Source organism: Grampus griseus (genome assembly GCF_964374135.1).
Source record: "Grampus griseus genome assembly, chromosome: 2".
In the NCBI taxonomy this organism is placed as follows: Eukaryota; Metazoa; Chordata; class Mammalia; order Artiodactyla; family Delphinidae; genus Grampus; species Grampus griseus.
The window spans coordinates 35,019,909-35,043,317 of NC_139018.1; the positions used below are offsets into that span (position 1 = coordinate 35,019,909).

A 23,409-nucleotide genomic window follows, 5' to 3' on the forward strand; every position below is an offset into this window, starting at 1 on the left:
GAACAACTGGACATCCATCCACACGCAAAATATGAATCTAGACAGAAACTTTACTTCTTTGTAAGAATTAACTCAATATGGGTCACAGCACAAAATGTTAAACACAAAAACTATAAAACTCCTAGAAGATGACATAGGAGTAGGTGCATTGACTTTTTAGATGTAACACCAAGGGCATAATCCACACAAGAAATAATTTATAAGCTGGACCTCATTAAAACTAAAAACTTCTGCTCTATGAAAGACAATGTTCACAAAATGAGAAGAGAAGCCATAGACTGGGAGAAAATATTAGAAGAAACACAACCATTAGGGGAATATTTATCAAAATAAACAAATAATTCTTAAAATGCAACAATAAGAAAACAACCCAATTAAAAAATGGGTCGAAGACCTTAACAGACACTTCACCAAAGAAGATATATAGATGGCAAGTAAGCACATGAAAGGAATCTCAACATCACGTTATCTGGGAAATGAAAATTAAAACAATAATGAGATACCACTACACACCTATTAGACAGCCAAAACTCGTAACACTGCAACACCAAATGCTGGCAAGAATGTAGTGCAACAGGAATTTTCATTTGTTGCTGGTAGGAATGCAAAATGGTATAGTCACTTTGGGAGACAGTTTGACAGCTCCTTAGAAAATGAAACATATTCTTACCATACAATTTAGTAATTTTGCTCCTTAATATTTACCCAAAGGAGCTGAAAGCTTATGTCCACACAAAAACCTGCACGCAGATGTTTATAGCAACTTTATGCATAACTGTTAAAACTTGGAAGCAACCAAGATGTCCTTCAGTAGGTGAATGGATAAATAAATGGTGGTACATCAAGGCAATGGAATATTTTCCGTGCTAAAAAGAAAAGAGCTATCAAGCAATGAAAAAACATGGAGGAACTTTAAATTCTTACTACTAAGTGAAAAAAAGCCAATCTGGAAAGGCTACATACTACATGATTCCAACTATATGACATTTCAGAAAAGGCAAAACTATGGACATAGTGAAAAGATCAGTGGTTGCCAGGGGTTGACAAGGGGGGAGGGATGAATAGGCAGAGCATAAAGTATTTTTAAGACAGTGAAAATACTCTGTATGATACCATAAAGATGGCTACATGTCATTATACATTTGCCCCAATGCACAGAATGTACACCACAAAGAGTAAACCTTAATGTAAACTGTAGACTTTTGGTGACTATGATACGTCAATGTAGCTTCATCAATTGTTAACAAAGGTACCACTCTGGAGGGGGATGCTGATAATGAGGAATAATTCTATACATGTTCATGAAAACCTGTACATAAACGTTCATAGCAACTTTCTTCATAACAGCCCTAAATTGGTAAAGACGCAGATGTCTTTCAATGGTGGAACAAAGTGGTACAACCATTCCAGGGAACACTATTCAGCAATAAAAAAGAACAAAGTATTGAACCATGTAACAATTGGGTTGAATCTCTAGGGAATTATGCTGAGTGTAAAAAGCCAACCCCAAAAGTTACATACTGTATGATTCTAAGTATATAAATTCTTGAAATGGCAAAATACAGAAACGGAAAACAGATTAGTGGTTGCCAAAGCTTAGAAAAAGAAGGCTGAGTGGGAGATAGTTGGCTGTGGAAATAAAAGGCAACAGGAGGGATCTTTGTGGGGATAAAATCATTCTGTATCTTGACTATATCAATGTCAATATCCTGATTATAATTTTATGCTATAGTTTTACAAGGTGTTACCACTAAGAGAAACTTGATAAAGGGTACATGGGATTTCCATGTACTGTTTCCTACATTTGCATGTCAGTCTACAATTATCTTTAAAAAGTTTTAATTAATAACCAATTTTTAAAAAATGTACTGAATTTTGTAGATATAAATATTTTTATATGTAAATATCAGTCAAAGGTATACTAAGAGGTACACATTTATAAAATTTGAATATAAAAAACCAAGTGGTGTTCTACTAAGAAATTATTATCTGGGGAGATGTTTTGATGGTCTGCCTGTATTTTAATGCTTTAGTGAAAAAAAAAAAACATATGCTTTCTACTTGTCTTGCCTTTTTGTTTCTTTTTATCTTCTCCCTCCTTTCAGTGCCTTATTTTGATTGTTTTCCTCATTTCATTTCTTCCCTTTGTTTTTGAAAGTTATAGCCATTCTTTTAGTGATTACCCTAACAATTTTAGTATGTACATTAACTTTAAAAAATTAATCAGTATCTTTAATCTACTAGAAAAACCACAGGACTTTTAGAATATTTAACTGTAAACATATCAACCCAATTTATATGTTATTCTTTTCTTTTTTTTAATGATTTTAATCTTTCATTTATTAATGTGGCATATTACATTTATTGATTTAAATATGTTGAACCATCCTTGCATCCCAGGGATAATTCCCGCTTGGTCGTGATATATAATTCTTTCAATGTCCTGTTGAGTTTGGCTTGCTATTTAGTTGAGAATTTTTGCATCTATAATCATCAGTGGCATTCTTTTCTTTACTTTGAATCCCTCCCTCCCTCCCTCCTTCCTTCCTTCCTTCCTTTCATTTTTGGCTGTGTCGGGTCTCAGTTGTGGCACACAGGATCTTTGTTGAGGCATGCGGGATCTTTTGTCGCAACGTGTGGGCTCTTTGTTGTGGTATGCGGGCTTCTCTCTAGTTGTGGCGTGCGGGTTTTCTCTTCTCTAGTTGTGGCACGCAGGCTCCAGGGTGCATGGGCTCTGTAGTTTGCAGCATGTGGGCTCTAGTTGAGGTGCACGAGCTCAGTAGTTGTTGCACATGGGCTTTGTTGCCCCGGGGCATGTGGGATCCTAGTTCCTCCACCAGGGATCTTACCCAGGTTCCCTAAACTGCAAGGTGGATTCTTTACCACTGGACAACCAGGGAAGTCCCAATGTTGTTGTTTTCAAGTATTAGTTCCAGTGTCTTTTTTTCATCCATAAAGCAGACATTAACCATTGTTCCCTTTTCCTTCTTGAATCCTCACTCTTCAGCTGAGATAATTTTTCTTCTGCCAGAATATCCTTCAAATCTTTGAAGTGAAATTCTTTTGGTGATAAAATCTGCCCATTTGCCTTAGTAGAAAAATGAAATTTTTTTTCCTCCCTCATAATTGAATGTCAGCTTTTCTGGTTGTGAAATTCATGGTTAACAGATATTTTCTTTCAGCACATTGAAGGTACTATTCCAGTATCTTCTTTTTAATTATTGTTATTGAGAGGTTAGCAATTAGTCAAATTGCTGTCTAAATTTAGGTACTCTGTATTTTCTGTCTCCCCAATTTTATTTTTAAAGACTTATCTTCATAAAACTGAAATTTATGTTTGACAAAATACTATAAATAAAATGTCTGCATGACTAATTGGAAAAAAATTACAAGTGAAGTTTAAAATCTTAACATTAAAAAAACTCATAAAATCAATAAGGAAACATACCAAACTAAAAATTGATAAAGGATATGAATATTCAACTAACAAATGAGGAACTATAAATAGTTAAAAAACACATGTAAAATGTTTAATATTGCTATTAAGCAATGAAATGTACAGGTAAATAATGACATATCATTTACTGCTTATCACAATGAGAAAGAATCAAATTTATAATGTCAAGATATAGAAAATTCCACTTTTTAAAACTTTATTGAATTTACATACCATAAAATTCATTTTCCTGGAAATTTTTAATATCTATTTTTCTGTGATAGTTTACAGGGTTACTACCATGTGCATAGATAAAGATTCCTTTTTTTTTTTGCAGTACACGGGCCTCTCACTGTTGTGGCCTCTCCCGTTGCGGAGCACAGGCTCCGGAAGCGCAGGCTCAGCGGCCATGGCTCACGGGCCCAGCCGCTCCGTGGCACGTGGGATCTTCCCGGACTGGGGCACGAACCCGCGTCCCCTGCATCGGCAGGCGGACTCTCAACCACTGCGCCACCAGGGAAGCCCAAAGATTCCTTTTTATTCATCCTGCTAAATATATGTTTGGATTCCCAAATCTGCAGATTGATGTCTTTCAAGATTTTGAGATTACTTTTGGTATTATATTTCAACCATTTCCTTTCCTTCATTCTCTATTATCTCCTTCTGAACTCTATGTATATTTTATATTTTCTAACTCTATCTTCCATGCTTAACTTTTCATCCATTTTTATGTTTCTGTCAATCTGAGCTGCATTCTGGATAATTTCTTCAAATAGTTTTATTTGGTTCCCCAATTCTCTCTTCAATTCTATATAATCTGCAATCTAATACATCTATTAAGTTCTTAAACACTCATTATTATATTTTACATAACTAAATGCATATTTAGTTCTTTTTCAAACTATATGTTCCTCATATATAATTTTCAAGCTTCTTTTTTAGTTCTCTAAATATATTACATTTATTTATTTTTATTCTTTTGATAATACCAGGATTTTAAGTCTTTCAGGATCCAACTGTAGTCTCTCATTCCTTAGTATGCCTTGATTCTTATGTTTTTTTGTCAACTTTTATTCTGTATGTGTGACCTGATAATTTTGTTAGAACTTTATCTGTGAGAAATCTTTGAGATCTAGGTTGAAGTAGAATTCTTCCAGAGAAAATTTACTTCTGTCCATTGCTTAGATAAACATGCCCATTTTAAAATTGGGTTGCTTTTGCTTCTGGGTTGAAGTTCTTCATATATTCTGGATATTAAACATTTACCAGGTATATGATTTGCAAATATTTTCTCCCATTTGGTGGTTGCCATTTTACTTTGTTGATAGTGTCCTTTGAGGCACAAAGATTTCAATGTTGATGAAATCCAGTTTATCGAGTTCTCCTTTTGTTGCCTGTACGCTTAGTGTCATATTCAATAAAATGCTACCAAATCTAATGTCATGAAGCTTTTCCCCAAAGTTTTCTTCTATGAATTTTATAATTTTAGCTCTCATATTTAGGTCTTGATCTATTTTGAGTTAATTTTAGCATATGGTATAAGTGTCCAATTTCATTCTTTTGCATGTGGATATCCAATTTTTCCATTACCATTTCTTTCTGAAGACTGTTTTTTCCTCTTGGCACCCTTCTTAAAAATCATTTGACCCTATATGCAAAGGCTTATTTCTGTTTTTTCTGTTTTATTTCATTGGACTAGAAGTCAGACTTAATGCCACTACCACTGTTTTTTGTTTTTTTCCCACTACTACTATTTAGATTATTGTAGCTTTGTAGTAAGTTTGATATCAGGGAGTGTGAGTCCTCCTATTTTGCTGAGGTTTTTTCAAGATTGTTTTGGCTATTTAGGGTCCCTTTAGAATAGATTTTTTTATTTCTGCAAAACAATATTGCTGTGCTTTGATAGGGACTGAATTAAATCTGCAGACTGCCTTGGGCAATATTAATATCTTAACAATATTAAGTCTTCCAATCCATAAACTTGAGTGTATTTCCATTTATCTATGCCTTCTTTAATTTCTTTCAGCAAAGTTTTATAGTTTTTAGTGTACAAGTGTTTCACTTCCTTGATCAAGTTAATTACACAGTATTTTATTTTTTTGATGCTATTGTAAATGGAATTGTTTTCATAATTTCTTTTGCATTGTTCACTGTTAGTGTATAGAAACACAACTGATTTTTGCATGTTAATTATATATCTTCAACTGTGCTGAATACATTTATTAGTCCTATTAGATTTTTTTTTGGGGGGGGTGGAATCTTTAGGGTTTTCTACTTATAAGATCATGTCAAACAGAAACAAATTTCCTTATCCTTTCCCAGTTTGGATATCTTTTATTTCATTTTCTTGCCTAATGCTTTGGTTACAACTTCCAGTGGTATGTTTAATGACAGTGGCAAAAGGAAGCATCCTGGACTTGTTCCTGCTTTAGAGGAAAAGCTTCCTCTTTCAACACTGAGCATGACATTAGCTCTGTGTTTGTTTGTTTATTTATTTATTTAAAGATAGTTTCCTTCTATTCCCAGCTTGTTGAGGGTCATTTACATGAAAACATGCTGAATTCTGTCAAATGATTTTTCTGCATCAATTGAGAAGATTTTTTTTCCCTTTATTCGGCTACTGTAGTTTACCACATTGACTGCTTTTGTATGTTCAGCTACCCGCGCATTCTATGAATAAATCCCTCTTGATCATGGTGTATAATCTTTTTGATATGAATTTGGTTGTATTTTGTTGAAGATTTTTTTGCATCAATGTTCCTAAAGGATATTGGTCTGTAGTTCTCTTTTCTTGCAGCTCTTTGTCTTTGATCTGCAGGCAATGTTGGCTTCACAGAATTAGTTAGGAAGTGTTCCCTTCTCTTCAGTTTTTGGGAAGAGTTTAAGAAGGCCTGGTGTCTGTTTTTCTTTAAATGTTTGGGAGAATTCTCCAGGGAAGTCATCTGGTAAAGGCGTTTGATTTGTAGGTAGATTTTTGATTACTGAATAAATCTTATTAGTTACAGATCTACTTGAATTTTCTACTTTTATGTGATTCATCTGGGTAGGTTTTGTGTTTGTAGGAATTGGTCCATTTTATCTAGATTAGACATACACATACAATTGTTTATAGTACTCTCTTATAGTCCTTTTTGTTTCTGTAGAATTGGTAGTAATCCCTTCTTTTGTTTCTAAGTTTATTAACTTGAGTCATACCTCTTTTTTTTCTTAGTCAATATAGCTAAAAGTTTTCAATTCTGTTGATCTTTCTGAAGCACCAATGTTTGGTTTAGTTGATTTTCTCTATTGTTTTTCCACTTTCTCTTTTATTTAACACTGCTTTAATCTTTATTATTTTCTTCCTTCTGCTAGTCTTGGCTTTGGTTTATTACTCTTTTTCTAGTTCCTTAAGCTGTAATGTTAGCTGGTTGTTTTTGAGATCTTTCCTTTTTAATGTAAGCATTTACAGCTATAACTTTCCCTCTTAGCACTGTTTTCTCTGATGAATCACTGAAATTTTGGTAGTCTGTGTTTGCATTTAAATTTGTTCATATATTCTAATTCCCCTCATGATTTCTTTTTTGACCAGTTGGTTGTTTAAGAGTGTACTGGTTTAATTTCCACATATTTGTGGATTTTCCTGATGTTATTGTTTTGTTTTTTTTTTTTTTGGCCACATTGCATGGCATGTGGGATCTTAGTTCCCTGATCAGGGATTGAACCTACAGTGGAAGTGTGGAGTCTTAATCACTGGACTGCCAGGGAAGTCCCTGATGTTACTGATTTCTAACTTTATCATTTTGTGGTCAGAGAATATACTTCAGATGACATTTACCTGTTTAAATCTATTGAGACTTATTTTGCAGCATAACATATGGTTTATTATAGGAAATGTCACATGGGAACTTCAGAAGAATGTATATTCTACTGTTGTTGGGTGGTATGTTCTTTATATGCCTGTTGGAGATAGCTGATTTATTGTGTTTCTCAACTCACATCTCCTTACTTATCTTCTGTTTGGCTTTTCTATCCATTACTGAAAGTAGGATATTGAAGTCTCCAACTACTATTGAAGAACCATCTATTTCTTTTCTTTATTTTAATAAATTTATTTATTTATTTTTGGCTGCATTGGGTCTTCGTTGCTGTGTGCGGGCTTTCTCTAGTTGTGGTGAGCAGCAGAAACTCTTCATTGCGGTGCACAGGCTTCTCTTGTTGCGGACCATGGGCTCTAGGTGCGAGGGCTTCAGCAGTTGTGGCTTATGGGCTCTAGAGCGCAGGTTCAGTAGCTGTGGCACACGGGCTTGGCTGCTCTGTGGCATGTGGGATCTTCCCAGACCAGGGATCCAACCCATGTCCCCTGCATTGGCAGGCAGATTCTTAACAACTGCACCTCCACGGAAGCCCAGAACCATCTACTTCTTCCTTCAATTCCATCATCATCTATTTTTGTTATTTGTCTGTTATTAAGTATATAAATGCTTATCATTGTTATATCTTCCTATTCAATTGAAACTTTTATTACTATATAAATATCTTTGTCTCTTGTAACCTGTTTTGACTTAGGATATTTAACCTTTTAAAATTTAAAGTCTATTTAGTCTGATAGTCGTATAGTCAACCAGCTCTTTTGGTTAATATTTGCATGAATATCTTTTCCATCCTTTAACTTTCAATATATTTGTCTTTGGATCTAAACCAAGAGTCTTGTTCACAGTATGTCATCAGATTATGCTTTTCTAACCATTGTGCCAGTCTGTATTATTTCACAGGAGAGCTTAATCCATTTACATTTAAAGTAATTACTGATAAGGTGGAACTTACTTTTGCCATTTTGTTAACTGTTTTCTATATGCCTTATAGCTTTTTTTGTTCCTCATATCCCATATTAGTGTCTCTTTTTGAGTTTAGTTGTTTTTTTTAGTGAAATATCTTAATTCCCTTCTCATTTCTTTTCGTGTATATTTTATAGCTATTTTCTTTGTAGTCACCATAGAAATTGCACTTAACATTCTAAAATTTAACAGTATAATTTGCATGTATACCAGCTTAACTTCAATAGCATATAAAAACCCTCCTCCTAAACTGCTCCATCTCATTCCCTTTCAGTTATTGTTGTCACAAATTACATCTTTATACATTGTGTGCTCCAAAACACTGACTAATAATTTTCTTATGCATTTAAATTGCAAAAATTTAAATAAAGAAAATAAAAAGTGGAATTACAAACCAAAATTTCAATAATACTAGTTTTTATACTTGTCCATATTTATACCTTTATTGGAGATCTTTTATTTCCTCTCAAGGCTTTCAGTTATTGTACAGTGTCCTTTTATTTCAACCTGAAGAACTCCTGTTAGCCTATTTTGTAGGTTGAGTGTAATAGTAATGAACTTGCTCAGCTTTTGTTTAACTAGGGATGTCTTAATTTTTCCTTCATTAAAAAAAAATTATTTATTTATTTATAGTTTTGGCTGCATTGGGTCTTCATTGCTGCACGTGGGCCTTCTCCAGTTGCAGCGAGCAGTAGCTATTCTTCGTTGCGGTGCATGGGCTTCTCACTGTGGTGGCTTCTCTTGTTGCAGAGCACAGGCTCTAGGTTTGCGGGCTTCAGTAGTTGTGGCATGCAGGCTCAGTAGTTGTGGCTTGTGAGCTATAGAGTGCAGGTTCAGTAGTTGTGGCACACAGACCCAGTTGCTCGTGGGCATGTGGGATCTTCCCAGACCAGGGCTTGAACCTGTGTCCCCTGCATTGGCAGGTGGATTCTTAACTACAGTGCCACCAGGGAAGCCCTCTCCTTCATTTTTGAGGGACAGGCTTGCCAGTTATAGAATTCTTGGTTAACAGTATTCTCCTTTCATTACTTTGAATGTTTCACTTCCATACCTGCTTCTGGCCTCCAATGTTTCTGATGAGAAATCAACTTATAATCTTTTGAGAATCTCTTGTATATGATGAGTGTCTTTGCTCTTGCTGCTTTCAATATTCTCTGATTTTGGCTTCTGACAGATTGATTATTATATGGGCTTCTTTCAGCTTATCCTATTTGGAGTTTGATTGTTTTTTTTTTTTTTTTTTTTTTTTGCGGTATGCAGGCCTCTCACTGTTGTGGCCTCTCTTGTTGCGGAGCACAGGCTCTGGACGCACAGGCTCAGCAGTCATGGCCCACAGGCCCAGCCGCTCCGCGGCATGTAGGATCTTCCCAGACAAGGGCACGAACCCGTGTCCCCTGCATCGGCAGGCGGACTCTCAACCACTGCGCCACCAGGGAAGCCCCTGGAGTTTGTTTTTTATCTTGGATTTGCAGATTTATATCTTCCATGAAATTTGGGAAGTTTTCAGCCATTATTTCTTCAAATAATCCTCTGCCGCTTTCTCTCTCTCTTCTCCTTCTGGGATTTTCACAAAGCATGGTCTAATGGTGTTAGACCAAGAACTTAACGGTGTTCCACAGGTCTCTTAGGCTCTGTTCACTTTTATTCAATTTTTTTCCTTTCTGCTCCTCAGACTTGATAATTTCAATAGCCCTATCTTGAAGTTCACTGATTCCTTTTACTGAAACTGGTTCTGAATCCCTTTAGTGACATTTTTATTTCAGTTGTATTTTTCAACTCCAGAATTTCTTTTTGCCTTTTTATTTTTTATCTTGTTACTTATGTTTACATTTTACTCATATCATTTTCCTGATTTTGTTCACATCTTTAGTAATTTGAGCATCTTTAAGACAATTGTTTTAAAAATCTCTGTCTAGTAAGTTTACCATCTGGTCATCCTAGTCAGTCTTTTCTGTCAATTTTTTTTTTTTTCTTTTAATGGGCCACACTTCTCTGTTTCTTTCTATATCTTGTGTTGTGTTGTTATTGTTGAAAACTGGGTATCTGAATCTTGTAATGTGGTAATTCTGGAAATCACATTCTCTCCCTCCCTGCAGGGTTTGCTATATTTTTGATTGTTGTAGAGTGTCTCTGTGTTGGGATCAGTCTGAGGTGTAAACCTAAGGCCAACTCAGGTCTTTTCTGAGCCTGCATTCCTCTTTGGGCATGTGCAATGGCTTTTTAAATTCCCTTATGTATGTGGTTGCTCTTGAGTGTCCTAATCCTTAAATGTCTGGCTCCCAAAAAGGGTAAAAGAGAAAGGGAAAAAAAAAGGCACTGTCCCTTTAATTCCCCTTGAAGTCACTTCAATTGGTGGGGGTTACAACAGCAGCCACCTGCCTTTGTCCGTACCCCTGTAATCAAACCAGTAATCCACAAATAGAACCTAGATTCCTGATATTTGAACGACAAGGTCCTAATTGCCCACTCTGGCTCCCACAAGCATGTTAGTGTGGCTGCCTGCCATGGGGTTGAGGGACTGGGGAATGTATAGTTACAATTATTTTGGGCTGAAATTGACTAAAATTAACCATAGTTTACCAACTAAACCTACCCCTGGAAGCTGAAAGCCTTCAAATACACTCTAGATATCCAAAATTGTTATATCAGATTCTGTTAGTCAACTATTGTCTAGGTCAAGAAGTAGATTACTGGTACTTCCTCTCCATCGTCTTCTGCCCAGCTCCCTTCTACAGCCTTTTATAAGCTAAGTATATTTGGTTTTAGGTTAAAAAATAGAAGCACTTCAAGATGGCAATACTGTTATTGTCAATTATTATTTTAAATGATCCATGTTGTTTTAACATGTATTAAATAATACTAGGGATAATTCAATTCACTGATATAAAAATTTAAATCCAGTATTTTTTTCCTTAAAAAACTTTTAAACAATATTAGCATGAAACCATTTTTGGCACTGAATGGAAAAAGTTTACTCCTCCCCAATAACAGTGCATGTGTTTGAGTGTTTATGTTCAGTTACTGACTAGATGAAGCTGAGATCAAATTGGTAATAATGGTAGATAGTAGGGCAAACTGTAAGAAAAAAAGATTAGTCCTACTTCATATATTAAAAACTAACTAGAGACTTCATCTTCTATTTCATAAGACAGATATTATGAAAAATTCTATGTAACAAAAAAATAAGCTGAATATTTAAAACACAATTGAAAGATACGTTATGGAGTATTACGATGGTAAATCTCTTTATAAAATTAAAAACTCCTTATCACTTTTTCTTTTTATGAATTTAGATATTCATATGATAGTTATTCTTAGTGAGTTAATCTATATAGGACCTCATAACATTACCATGAGCTATGTGAAGGCACTAAAAAACTACGTAGAGATCACAAATCAAGTTAATGACTGAACTGAGAATAAAACCAGGATAAATTATGTCTCAATGTGTAACCACAGTGGTTGCTCTATTACTGTCAATGATGCTTAGAAAAAAAAGTATTTGATCTCTTTAAAAAGTGAGTGGGGCATAAATTACAGATTTAGGGAGCTTATATGCTGAATTTCTGTGGGCAGTTCAATTAGCTCCTGGGACTGGAAGTGCTAAACCTAGCTGAGTAAATTTCCCAAGGTCACATAGATAGTAAATGCTAGTAAATGCTAGGATATAAACTCAGGGATCTGATTTTTAAAATAGAGCTCTTTTTCTGTTGGTGTTGACCAACATTGTAGAACCTTAACTATGGCTCTGTCTCCTACTTATTGAGAACAGAAAATCAAAGAATGACTACCTGAGAACTCTGAACATAAACAATAGCAGGCAAACTGGGGACTGAAGTCAGAACTTGAGTCAATAACCCTTAAGGGGGCTAATTCCAGTTATAGAGCTGTACTACTGCGATTGTGATGGTGCAAGCACTAGAACCCGGTGAGAAGACCTATCTCTCTGGCTAAAGGGTAAAAGTTTGGGTGAGAGGAAGCTCTGTTATTTTTTTTTTTTTCCTTTTCTTTTGCCTTTGCCCTGAAGGTGTTCCAGGGCAAATTGTGCAATGTGTGCAAATTGTGCGGAATTGCATAATAGCACAGGGGATTAATACTCTACAAGAAATATCATCTATTTCCAGTTCCTTTAGCCAGAAGCTATTTCTTATAGAGTATTAACTGGGAAGTGAAGAGTGTAGGGAAATTCTTGGAGAGAAGAGAGTTGGAGAAGGCGGATTCCTTAATTCTGCGAATGAACTGACACAAGTTCCAGGCTCACTCCTGAGCTAAGCACATGTAACAAACTCAAAGAATTATAAGAAAGGCTTTTAAAAACATAAGTAAAATATACTCCACTGCCCACATCTCAGGCTAACTCCTGAATAGTTCATGTGCTGGGCAGACCCAGACAGTATAGCAAAGGCTGAATCACTATCCACATAAGGTGAGACAAAATTTTCAATCTGAATCCAATCAGCTTGATTCCTGAAACAAATTAACTAACTAACTAACTAACTAACTCTCTCCAGAGGATTTTAACAGAGTCCAGAGTCTTAAAAGATAATACTCAAAATGTCCAGGGTACAATCCAAAATTACTCAACACAGAAAAGAATCAGGAAAATCTGAGCACTTCTCACAGAAAAAATCAACATATGTTAACTCCAAGGTGATTCAGACACTGGAATTGTTAGAAAAATAATATTAAGCAGCTATTATAACCATTCTCCTTTTGAAATAAATGGAAAGATAAAAATTCTTAGCAAAGAAATAGAACCATAAAAAAGCAGCGGAATAGAAATTTTAGAACTGAAAAAATACTGTATCTGTAATTTTAAAATGCACTGGAGGGACCTCCCTGGTGGTCCAGTGGTAAAGAATCTGCCTTCCAATGCAGGGGACGTGGGTTTGATCCCTGGTCGGGGAATTAAGATCCCACATGCCGCTGGGCAACTAAGCCCATGTGCCACAACTACTGAGCTCGCGCGCCTCAGTGAGAGAGCCGGCGTGCCGCAAACTACAGAGCCCACGTGCTCTGGAGCCCACGTCACAACTAGAGAAGAGAAAACCCACACACCACAACTAGAGAGAAGCCCGTGAGCCACCATGAAGAACCCATGTGTAGCAATGAAAGATCCTGTATGCCTCAGTGAAGATCCGGCATGCTGCAACTAAGACCCAACGGAGTCAAATAAATAAATAAGTAAACAAATATTTTTAAAAATTCACTAGATAGGCTCAAAGGCAAAATAAAGATGAAAGAGGAAAAATGTCAGTGAACTTGAAGATAGATTAATAAAAACAATCTGAAGAATAGAGTAAAAATGAATAAAAAAAGTGAACATCAGAAACCTGTGACATGTTATCAAAAGATGTATAATCCATATCACAAAAGTACCAGAAGAAAATGAGAAAGAGGTTGGTGCAGAAAAAGAAAAGTCTGAAAAATAGCTAAAGATTTCCCAAATTTGGTTAAAGACATAAGTTTACAGATTCAAGAAGCTCCTTTAACCCAAAAGGATAAACTCAAAGAAAACCACACCCAGATACATAATAATCAAATTGTTGAGATCAAAAATAAAGAAAAAATATCTTCAAAGCATCCAGAGAAAAAAATCATACATATAAGGGAATATCAATTCAAAAGACTGTGGATTTCTCCACAGGAACCATGGAGCCAGAAGAGAATAGAATAACATTTTTTTAAATGCTGAAAGGAAAGAATTGTCAATCCATAATTCTATATCTAGTGAAAATATCCTTCAGAAATAAAGGTAAGATAAAGACATTTCCAGATGAAGGAAAGCATTAAAAGGTTCTGCCAGCAGACTTGCTCTAAGAACTAGAATTCTGAACAAATAACAACACAACAGTGATCAACACTTAAACTTACTATGAATCAACTGTTCTGGGCACTTAAGCGGGCTAGTTTACTTAATGCAAGAAGGCTGGTACTACTAACATCCTCATTATAGAGATGAGAAAAAAACGATGTTATGTAACTAGTAACAGAACAAGAATAGAACCCAAGCAGTCCGAGTTCAGAAATGACACTCTTAACCTTTACTTGATGCAATCTTCCAACTTACTTGTACAAAAAAAAACTGGAAAACTGGAAGATATTAAGTTAACCAAGCAGATGAAAACCATTTAAACAGATGTAGTAATTAAAAAAATTATTTTTATTTAATGCTGCTCTCTAGAGATAAAAATAGGAAGGCAAGGCACCAACTTGATGCATTACTTAACCTTGAAAAAAAATTCTATTACAGCTAGGATGAAACACTGAGTTATCAATAGGAACCATAACAAGAAACATTTTTTTGAGTACCTACTATGTGTCAGAAGTTGTTTTGGGGCTGAGGATATAAAATGAATAAGATAAAGCTGCTGTTCTTAATACAAATTTGGATTTTATACAAATTAGGTAAAACAGACAAGAAAGTAAATAATTACAATATAGCACGTGTTATAATATAAGCATGTACAAAGCCCCAAGTACATACAAGGTAAAAATGCTAAACAAAGGAAGCATCAATCTAATCATGGCTGTTTAACATTTTTTTTAAACGATTTGAAAAGCACCAAAAAATAAACATTAAGGGAAATAGTCCACAATTCCCTTTTCCATAGCTCATGCCAACTACTATCTCTGTTTCAAATTTGTAAATAAACTCTCAGTTCAATAGGTAATGAACATAAAGAAAAGCCAGAAGAATCTGACTGTGTATACCATGTGTATATAGAATCTGCTTGTGTATACTATGCTGTGTACACTTTAGTTTTCAAAGCCTTCAGCCTAAAGATGATGGACTTATTTCAAAATACTTAAAATCAGCTCTTGCTAACTTATTTCCCATTCACTCAGCAGTCTACTGCTCAGTAATTATGTGGATTCAGAAGGGAGAGGAGAAATTAATCCAGAAAAATCTTTCAATAAGGCAAAAGTGTTATTTCTATATTAGATCAAGAAAGCTATATTCAATTTAAAGAGTTACCTTAGCAGTTGTAAGGAACAAGTTCTCCAGATAAACTGGGGATCCTGAAGGTAAGGACCATTTCTTACTTTTCTTTCCATACTGACATCCCTAATGGTTAATGCAAGGCCTGGCAAATAGAGTATTATTATGTCTGTTGAATTAGATTTTTATTATAAAATAATTAACAAGAGGTAACGTTTAATTCTTTCTTGACTATATTCCTTGAATGCCAAGAAAGAGTTCTTTTATGTTCAAAGACTACTACTTAATTCCATAGAGAAAAGAGACCAAATGTGACCTTTGATCTCCTACAGTCAGGTAATATAAGTAAGGGTTAAAAAAAGAACAGCATAGGGCTTCCCTGGTGCCGCAGTGGTTGACAGTCTGCCTGCCGATACAGGGGACACGGGTTCGTGCCCCGGTCCGGGAAGATACCACATGCCACGGAGCGGCTGGCCCCGTGAGCCATGGCCGCTGAGGCTGCGCAAAAAAAAAAAAAAAAAAAAAGAACAGCATAAAAGAATCAATGTGAGTTCATTAAAGACCAGCACGGACTTTTAAATTCAAAATCTCTATCAAGCTACTTTAGTTCTTTTTTTGCTCTTATTAAAATGAAATGTTATAATATAGTATTTGTAACAGGAAAGAAAATACAGTTAACTAATGACCCATTCACATTTCCCTGTAGCTGTGCTTCAAGTGGCTGACATTTATGGCATACAAACTTAGTCTAAGTAACAGAAAGAGCATTATAACTCATATTCTATGCATTCAATAGATATATTTACTTTTATATTCATATTGCACACAGGATCAATAAATGGCTATAAATAATGATTGTGAAACCCTGCAATTATAAAGTTGCTGTATATTTTCTAGATTGCTCTGAAATCAACTGTATTAATCAATGGTCATTAAATCAACAGATTCTCACTAAGTTGATATTTCTGTCTTTAACGTAAGTGATGTATGTTGTTCTCATTAAAGGGGATTTTAATCTAAGAATTGCTAAAATAATAACAAATAAGTAACTAAACCATCAAATTGAGGATGGATGTCACCATCTAGGTCAACAAAGGCATAGTTTTAAATACACTAATTTAATATACTAGTAATATATTATTGATTGAGCTTCTTTTCATGACCACACATCAACATGCCTATTTATAAACTGACTTGTAAAAACTTATTAAAAAAGACTCTACTTCTTAGTTTTACTAAATTAGTATTTAATGACAACTAAGGGAAATTAATTGATGATTATAATCACACAAAAAAAGAATATTTTACATCTTAATAAACTGGACTCTTCTTGGGGTTATAATTGATAACTTTTAGCAGTAATACAATATTTTCTAAAAGTTTCAACACAATATGCAAAAACAAACAAACAAAAAAAGAACTTGAAAGAAACTGTGGCCAATATTTAACTAGACAGGATACTGAGACTCATAACTCTGGGAAATAAGGGGGGCAAAATTAAGTGGTATGACTGGAGTTTCTTAGGTTTATCAGTCTATTGTAGTGATTAGTGGTATGGAATTAATTTTCTTTGCAACATGTTGGTGACTTTCTTACCTAGAGAGCATGCCCAGAGGTGTAACATTAAGTGATCCCATCAGCATTGCCAGGGCCATCCCTGGCGCTTCCCGTTCTATTACTTCTTTTGTGGCCTGTAATTAAAGATTAAATAGCAGACTGAGTGAAATTAACCAAAAATAAGGAAGGCAGAGTAGTAAAATTAACTTAATTATAAATCATGCTATCTATAAACCATACTTAGTAGTTCTCCAAATATTTTTTTAAGGCACCAAGACTCAATTCTTTGGGACCACTGAATAAAAGCTGAGGACCAGAACATCAAGGGAGCTTTTACATTAGCAGACCTTTCTTATCCCTTACAATTCAGAAGTATTTAATAGAAATTTCATCTTGCCTAATAATCTGTATTTTAAAATTAAGCCTCAGATTGCTATAAGAGCTCAATAGATTTTCACAGAATAAAAAATCTGGGTAGTTTTCTTTGTCTATTACTCTTGAAATAATTAGTCCGTAAAAACCCAAGATCACCTTGTATCTCTCCTAGCTCTATGATTTTATGATATAATAAATGGAACTCAAGAAATCATCGAGTCAACTTTCCCCATAAATTGGGTAGAAGAAAAACTCTAGATTTACCATTTCCATATCTTCGATATAAATGAACTGATTGTTTTTAAAAAAGAATTAATGAAGTGATAGGCTTTAACTATATAATAGAACTTTTAAGATAGGGCATTCTTAAGACAAGTGTGGTTAAACCTCGAATAAGGTACTGAAGGAGGCAAGAAAATTTCATTTTCTAAAGGTCAATGAAAATAGGCATATATTTATCATAATGTGATGGTAAAGATATGTTTTAGGCTAAAGTTGGGAGTGAAACACATGATTTAATCCATTTCTAATCCTCTTTCTACATATGTAGCAGGTTACAATAACTGGGAGCAACACAGGAAGAAAGCTTGCAAAATAAAGTATTACAGTAAGTAAGAAGCAAGACAAAATAAAAAGTAAGTTATGGAAAAATATAGTGAAAGATTGATAGTTCAATATTTCATTAGAAGTCGAGTGATCGTCCTAAGTAAAAATCACTGTTCTAGGCAAAATTTAGGTTGGTAAATATCTCCTCTAGCCTAATAACCTAAACTTTAAAATGAAGCCTCAGATTGTTACAATAGCTCAATAGATTTTCATAGAGTAAGAAATCTGGGCAGAGCAGTTAAAATGCACCAAGTATGTGTTACATGCCAGTTGATGTTATAAATAAACTTTTAAGATGCATATAAATTAGTTAATCCCTTATAATTATATAGAATAAAGGATTACTGGAATTGATGTAATCTACTGGTTCACTGAATCCCAGCATAATGCAATATTGAACAATGTCAGAAATTTTAAAGGAAAATTAACACTACCATAAAGCTTTTCAATAAAACCTGCTTTAAAAATAAGGGGCCAACAGGAAGGAGAAAAGGACATACTTAAATTCTAAGTTTGGGAGCTAACTACTTTCATTAAAATATCAATATATAGCTGAAAATTGTTGAGCTAGTGTTATATATAATCTATCCCATGTTTTCCAAATTTAATAAATCCGGTATGATTTTGAGGTCTCCTGAGAAGAAACACTATTTCCATGTTAAAATTGCTTCACTGAAGTTTACAACTTCTTCTTAGGGACCTTAAAATCTTAGAGCCCTAAAAATCAACAAAGGGATGTTACTGAGAACAATCTTAAAACAGCTCTTTGTATAGGGTTAATATTTATTTCATTATCTGTTTGAAAAAGTCACCTAAGCAATGCATGACATTTAATGAATTTGAGGGTCCACATAAAGATGATATACTCCAAAGTATAGTAGCACATGTTATTTAAGGACAAAGGAAGAAAATATCAACAGAGAAGTGACAGAGGAAGTCTTTCACTTACATACTTCAAAGCACAGCATTTATCCATCCATACAACAAATACTTATTAAGCACCTACTATGTACTAGGTGGTATTCTATGCAATGATGTTGCAGTAGTGAGTAAAACTTGTAAGAGTGTGCAAACTCACTGTTATCTAGTACATGAAAAACTCAATTGACAAATTACATATGAGAATTACCTAAAAGAAATGTAATTCATTCATTTTTCGAGATCCTCTAAAATATACCATCGGATTTGGCCAGACCACAGTGATCTACCTGAAAAGGCTCATCCACTTGTAAAAGAACTGTTTTACTGGACTTTGCTTTTATGGTATGCAGGTGGATACAATTAAATGGCTCAGTGAAACTCATATTTATTTTAGCGAGTATTTGAGAACATTGCTCACCACACTGTACTGAGGTCCTCTTTAGGAGGACCTGTAGGAGAAATTTCCTCTTACGTATTACAACTAGGAATGGGGTACACTTCTGTGATACCAGTTTGTCTTTAAAATTATGATGACTGTGAATCAAGTTACCGTTGAGAAGAGAGACTAATTTATGAATATTTTTTAGTAGGCTTACTGAATACAACCCAATTTCATCTTATTTTTCCTTGCCCTATTTTCCATATTTATCTTATTAAAAGTTCTGTTATATTTTATGTATTTGGCTAAACCATCTTAAATAGTTTTTAGGGTATTAGTAAATATATGGATAATAGATGGATGAATGAATGTATGTATTCTTACACAGGGGTCTTCATCTTTTTCCAAACATAATTTAGGGAGGACAGTTAATTCTTTCTGAAGACTTTCTAGACAATGTTGGCCTATAGACATAAATCTTGTACAGCATAGAACATAAGAGGAAAATATATATTGTGGTGATGCCACTACAAGGCATTGGTGTTGACAGGGGTGAGTGAGGAGGGAGACCCTCTCCAGGACTAGACACAAAGCAACCCTTTTGCTATATATTCCTAAATAATGCACAAATATAGTCTTTCTTACATCTATAACAAATACATCTTTTCCATAAAACATCAGAACCATTCTATTTACTTTTTATTTTCTCTTCTTCTGTTTGGTGTAGCAAAAAGATCACCATCTGTGAAGTCAGACAATACCACCATACAATTAAGGTCTGGAGAGTAAGGACCGGATCTGTTGAAGCACCTACCATAGTGTCCAACATACAGAACGTGCACTCAATAAATATTTGTTGAATAAAGGAGTGAATAAATGAACCCATATAGGCTTGAAACCCGGCTTTGTCACTTAGTAGCTCTGTGAATTAGAACAAAATATTTAATCTCTCTGAGCTTCAGTGTATTTATGAATAAAATGGAGCTAATAATAAAGCATACCTACATTTTATGAGAATTAAATGATGTAAGTAAATCACCTAGCATAGAGTAGGTATTCAATACATGTCAATTTTCTCTATGCCTCTGCTTTCCAATTGTTACATCCTTGCAGTTTTGATTATACCAGTTAAAGAAGAGAAATAATACAAAAATCCAGAAACCAAACCTAGAAACAGTGGTTGAGAACCAAAGATGAGGGGAAAGAGAACAGAGAGCAAGAACCTAAATGTAAGAACATTGACAAGTTGGGGGCAGGAAGAAGAATACTGAAATAATGGTATCTAAAGGGAAGAAACAGCCAAACGAGATGGAAATTGGAAGATGGACAGGAGGGCAAGAGCTGGGTGAAAACATCTGTAAACTGTAAATGGAGAGGCTCAACTAGAAGGCAAAGAGCAAGAGAATAAAAGTTAGTTTAGAATAAAATGAGAAAAAACTATCTGTCGAACTTACTAGAAAATCCAAACAGAAGAGTAGTTTTAACAAATGTAGCTTTATTCCTTCAATCATATACATTAGGATGACAAGCACAGATAAATGAAGGTTATCAGTACTTGTTAACAAGTAGATAACAAGCAATCATTATCAATGGACTATTCATAATCAATGGCAAAAAAAGATGCCATTAAAAGTTTGAAATCCTTTTTTCTTAATTAGTTTCATTCCGTTTCCCACATTTTTTAAATAAATTATTAAATTTGATTACCAACTTCTGTTTTTCCTTGAGCAATAGTAGAAATTTATATTCTTACTTCAGATATAACCTTTTTTGGACTAGTAGTTTCCAAAATAATGAGGTTTAATTGGATTTAGCTATACTCTTTAAATAAGACATTTTATTTTTAACTTCTAAATACTTTCTAAACTTTGAAGGTTGCAATCTCCTACGCAAAATCACTTATTGTGATTTTTTCTTTTACCCTTGACACTTTGAAGATAACATGAAAGTCAGAAAGATGCTTCAAAGACTACTCAAGTTGCAAAAAAGGGTGTCATAAACAATGATTCTATAGTCCAGGGAAATTGTCAATGAAGTTCAAGTCCATTTTTAACCTTCATAGGAAAAATTACCTTAAAAAACATTATTGCTAAAAGTCAATGATATTTAAGTATGCACAGGACACACAATAGTTAAATGTAAATGTGCAGAAATTTCTTGTATGCATGGTGGTGGTGAAAAATCACTTAGTATAGTGCTTTTACTTATGTTTATAGACATATTTTTATTAACAGGTATAATTTATGCATTAATATTTACATGCTTGTTACTTGACCATGTAGATTTAATACAATTTCCTCCTAACAACTACTACAGTGCCCTCTGCTGATTAAATAATCTTAAATAACAAAGACTATCTTTGAAACAGTATCTAATGGGTACTAATAACCTTGTTAAGCTATCAAGGTGGGATATGATTACAGCAGTGGTTCTCAAACTTTAGTGTGCATCAGGATCTCCTAGAAAGCTTGTTAAATGCTGATTGCTGGGCATACCCAGAGATTTTGATCCAGAATGTCTGGCTAGGGTCTCAAATTTTGCATATCTAACAAGTTTCCAGGTTATGCTTGTGATGCTGGTCAGAGGACTACACTTTGAAAAACAGACTGCAGATAGAAGGAATGAGGTAGATTCATGATAATGTACACAACTTGTTCTAATATTCATAATCACCTTATAATCAACTTTGTAAAATAGATCGAAATAAATGTGAGGATCCTTCATCAGAGCAAAATATAGACCTAGTGAGGAGATAAATTAGGTAAAAATAGGCAGTTTAATGCCAGCCAATCAAACTTTCCTGACTCTATCCATTAACGTCAGCCAAATACATTTTCTTGACTCAAACACATAAATTTTATTTTACACTTTAATAAAAGGTTATAATAAACAATTCAGATCTTGTCTCTATATGTATCCTATGGTACAGAGAAGCTATCTTTAATATATTTTTTTCTCAGGACTATACATGATGAATAAAATTTACATAGATGACTAACTCATAGGGATGTTCAAGGAACACCAGCTATAAATTTACTCTTTTCTCTCCTCATTTAAGAAGCAGAGCAGAGTGGAAGTAAGAGTCGCAGTATTATAAGGGCAGTCTTTAATTTATTCCACTTGATTAAAAACATTCATATACAGATTTTGTTAATTTTATATTACTAATTACAAACACCTTTCAACTAATCATGTCATTGTATCGTAACAGTGTGACTAAGTGGTTAAAAACTACTGCTACAAAGAAGAAGCTGCAACTAAGTAATGAAAATAGTTATTCCAGTTTAATTTGAGAGTTATGAATGCACTGGTAATGTATTTCTCCTCCTTGGAGCTTTAGCCTTCTTAAATATTTACATCTTCTTCCACTCTTGGAAGAAGCAGAAAGCTTTTCAAAATGGAGATACTCCATTTTGTTTTTCAGTTAAAGTGGTACAATATTTAAGTAAGATCTGGTTATAATGAAAGATCAAAGGAGACAGTATAATTATAGAGAAAGAAACAAAAAAATAAAAATTTAAGTACTCCAGGCAATTTCATCGTCCATTCCATTCAACGAACATGTACTCTGCAGTGAGCATGAGATGTTGAGTGAAGAGTCTACTGTTTCCATTGTTCATCTCAACCCTTATTAAATAACCAAGTTGAGTATATGTATAGCAGTGAGTACTCCAAAGTTTTATAATTTCTTTACCCAGTGAGTACTTTTTCATATTATTTTCCTCATTTATCTAAATATTGGTAGTCAAATTATCAAACAAAAAATCAGGGAACTCAAATGAGTGAATTATTTTTTATAAGAGATTCTCACAAGAATAGCACTTATCTTTATAGTCTACTTATAAATTGTACTATTTTATATCTCATTCCAGGAAAAGGGAGAAAATAGTGGTATTTCTATGGATTATTAGCATTTTTATATATGCATTACACTTTTATTCATTTTTGGCACTATGTGAAAAATAATAAAGTTCTCCTTTATTGTAGATTGTTGGTTACATGTCCTTTAAGCTATAGAGAAGAAAATGTTATTCATTCATGTTCTTCAAAAGTTGATATACAGATATGGAAATATATCCTGTTCTCAAATCTGAAGAAAGATGAAGTAGAAAGATGATCCAATTTGAAATTGTACTGAAAGGCTGTTGTCTGCTCAGTTAACTGGTGAATGTATAACCCAGCTTCTTTACTCCAGCTACTTTGGAATTTTGTTTTTTTAATGTAGTTAGTGGTGTATAATATAAGTAGAAACATAAGAGCTACCTAAAAAAATCTATACATTGGATTTCCACTCTATTGATGGTCACACATAATTACTTGGTTTACTAAAAGCAGTGTAAGTTTTTAATGTTCATATAACAACATAATTTAAGCCATT

The 23,409-nt window shown here is 34.1% G+C and overlaps 1 protein-coding gene across 6 annotated transcripts in view; it reads right to left on the reverse strand.

Moving 5' to 3' along the window:
- Window positions 1–23,409, reverse strand: part of GPHN (gephyrin) — a 627,058-nt gene that overhangs the window by 307,893 nt on the left and 295,756 nt on the right. For all 6 annotated transcript variants that reach the window (XM_082648862.1, XM_082648860.1, XM_082648864.1 and 3 more), the window contains one exon: window positions 16,790–16,884. In XM_082648862.1, the coding sequence (XP_082504988.1) occupies window positions 16,790–16,884 (95 nt within the window). The remainder of the gene's footprint in view (window positions 1–16,789; window positions 16,885–23,409) is intronic.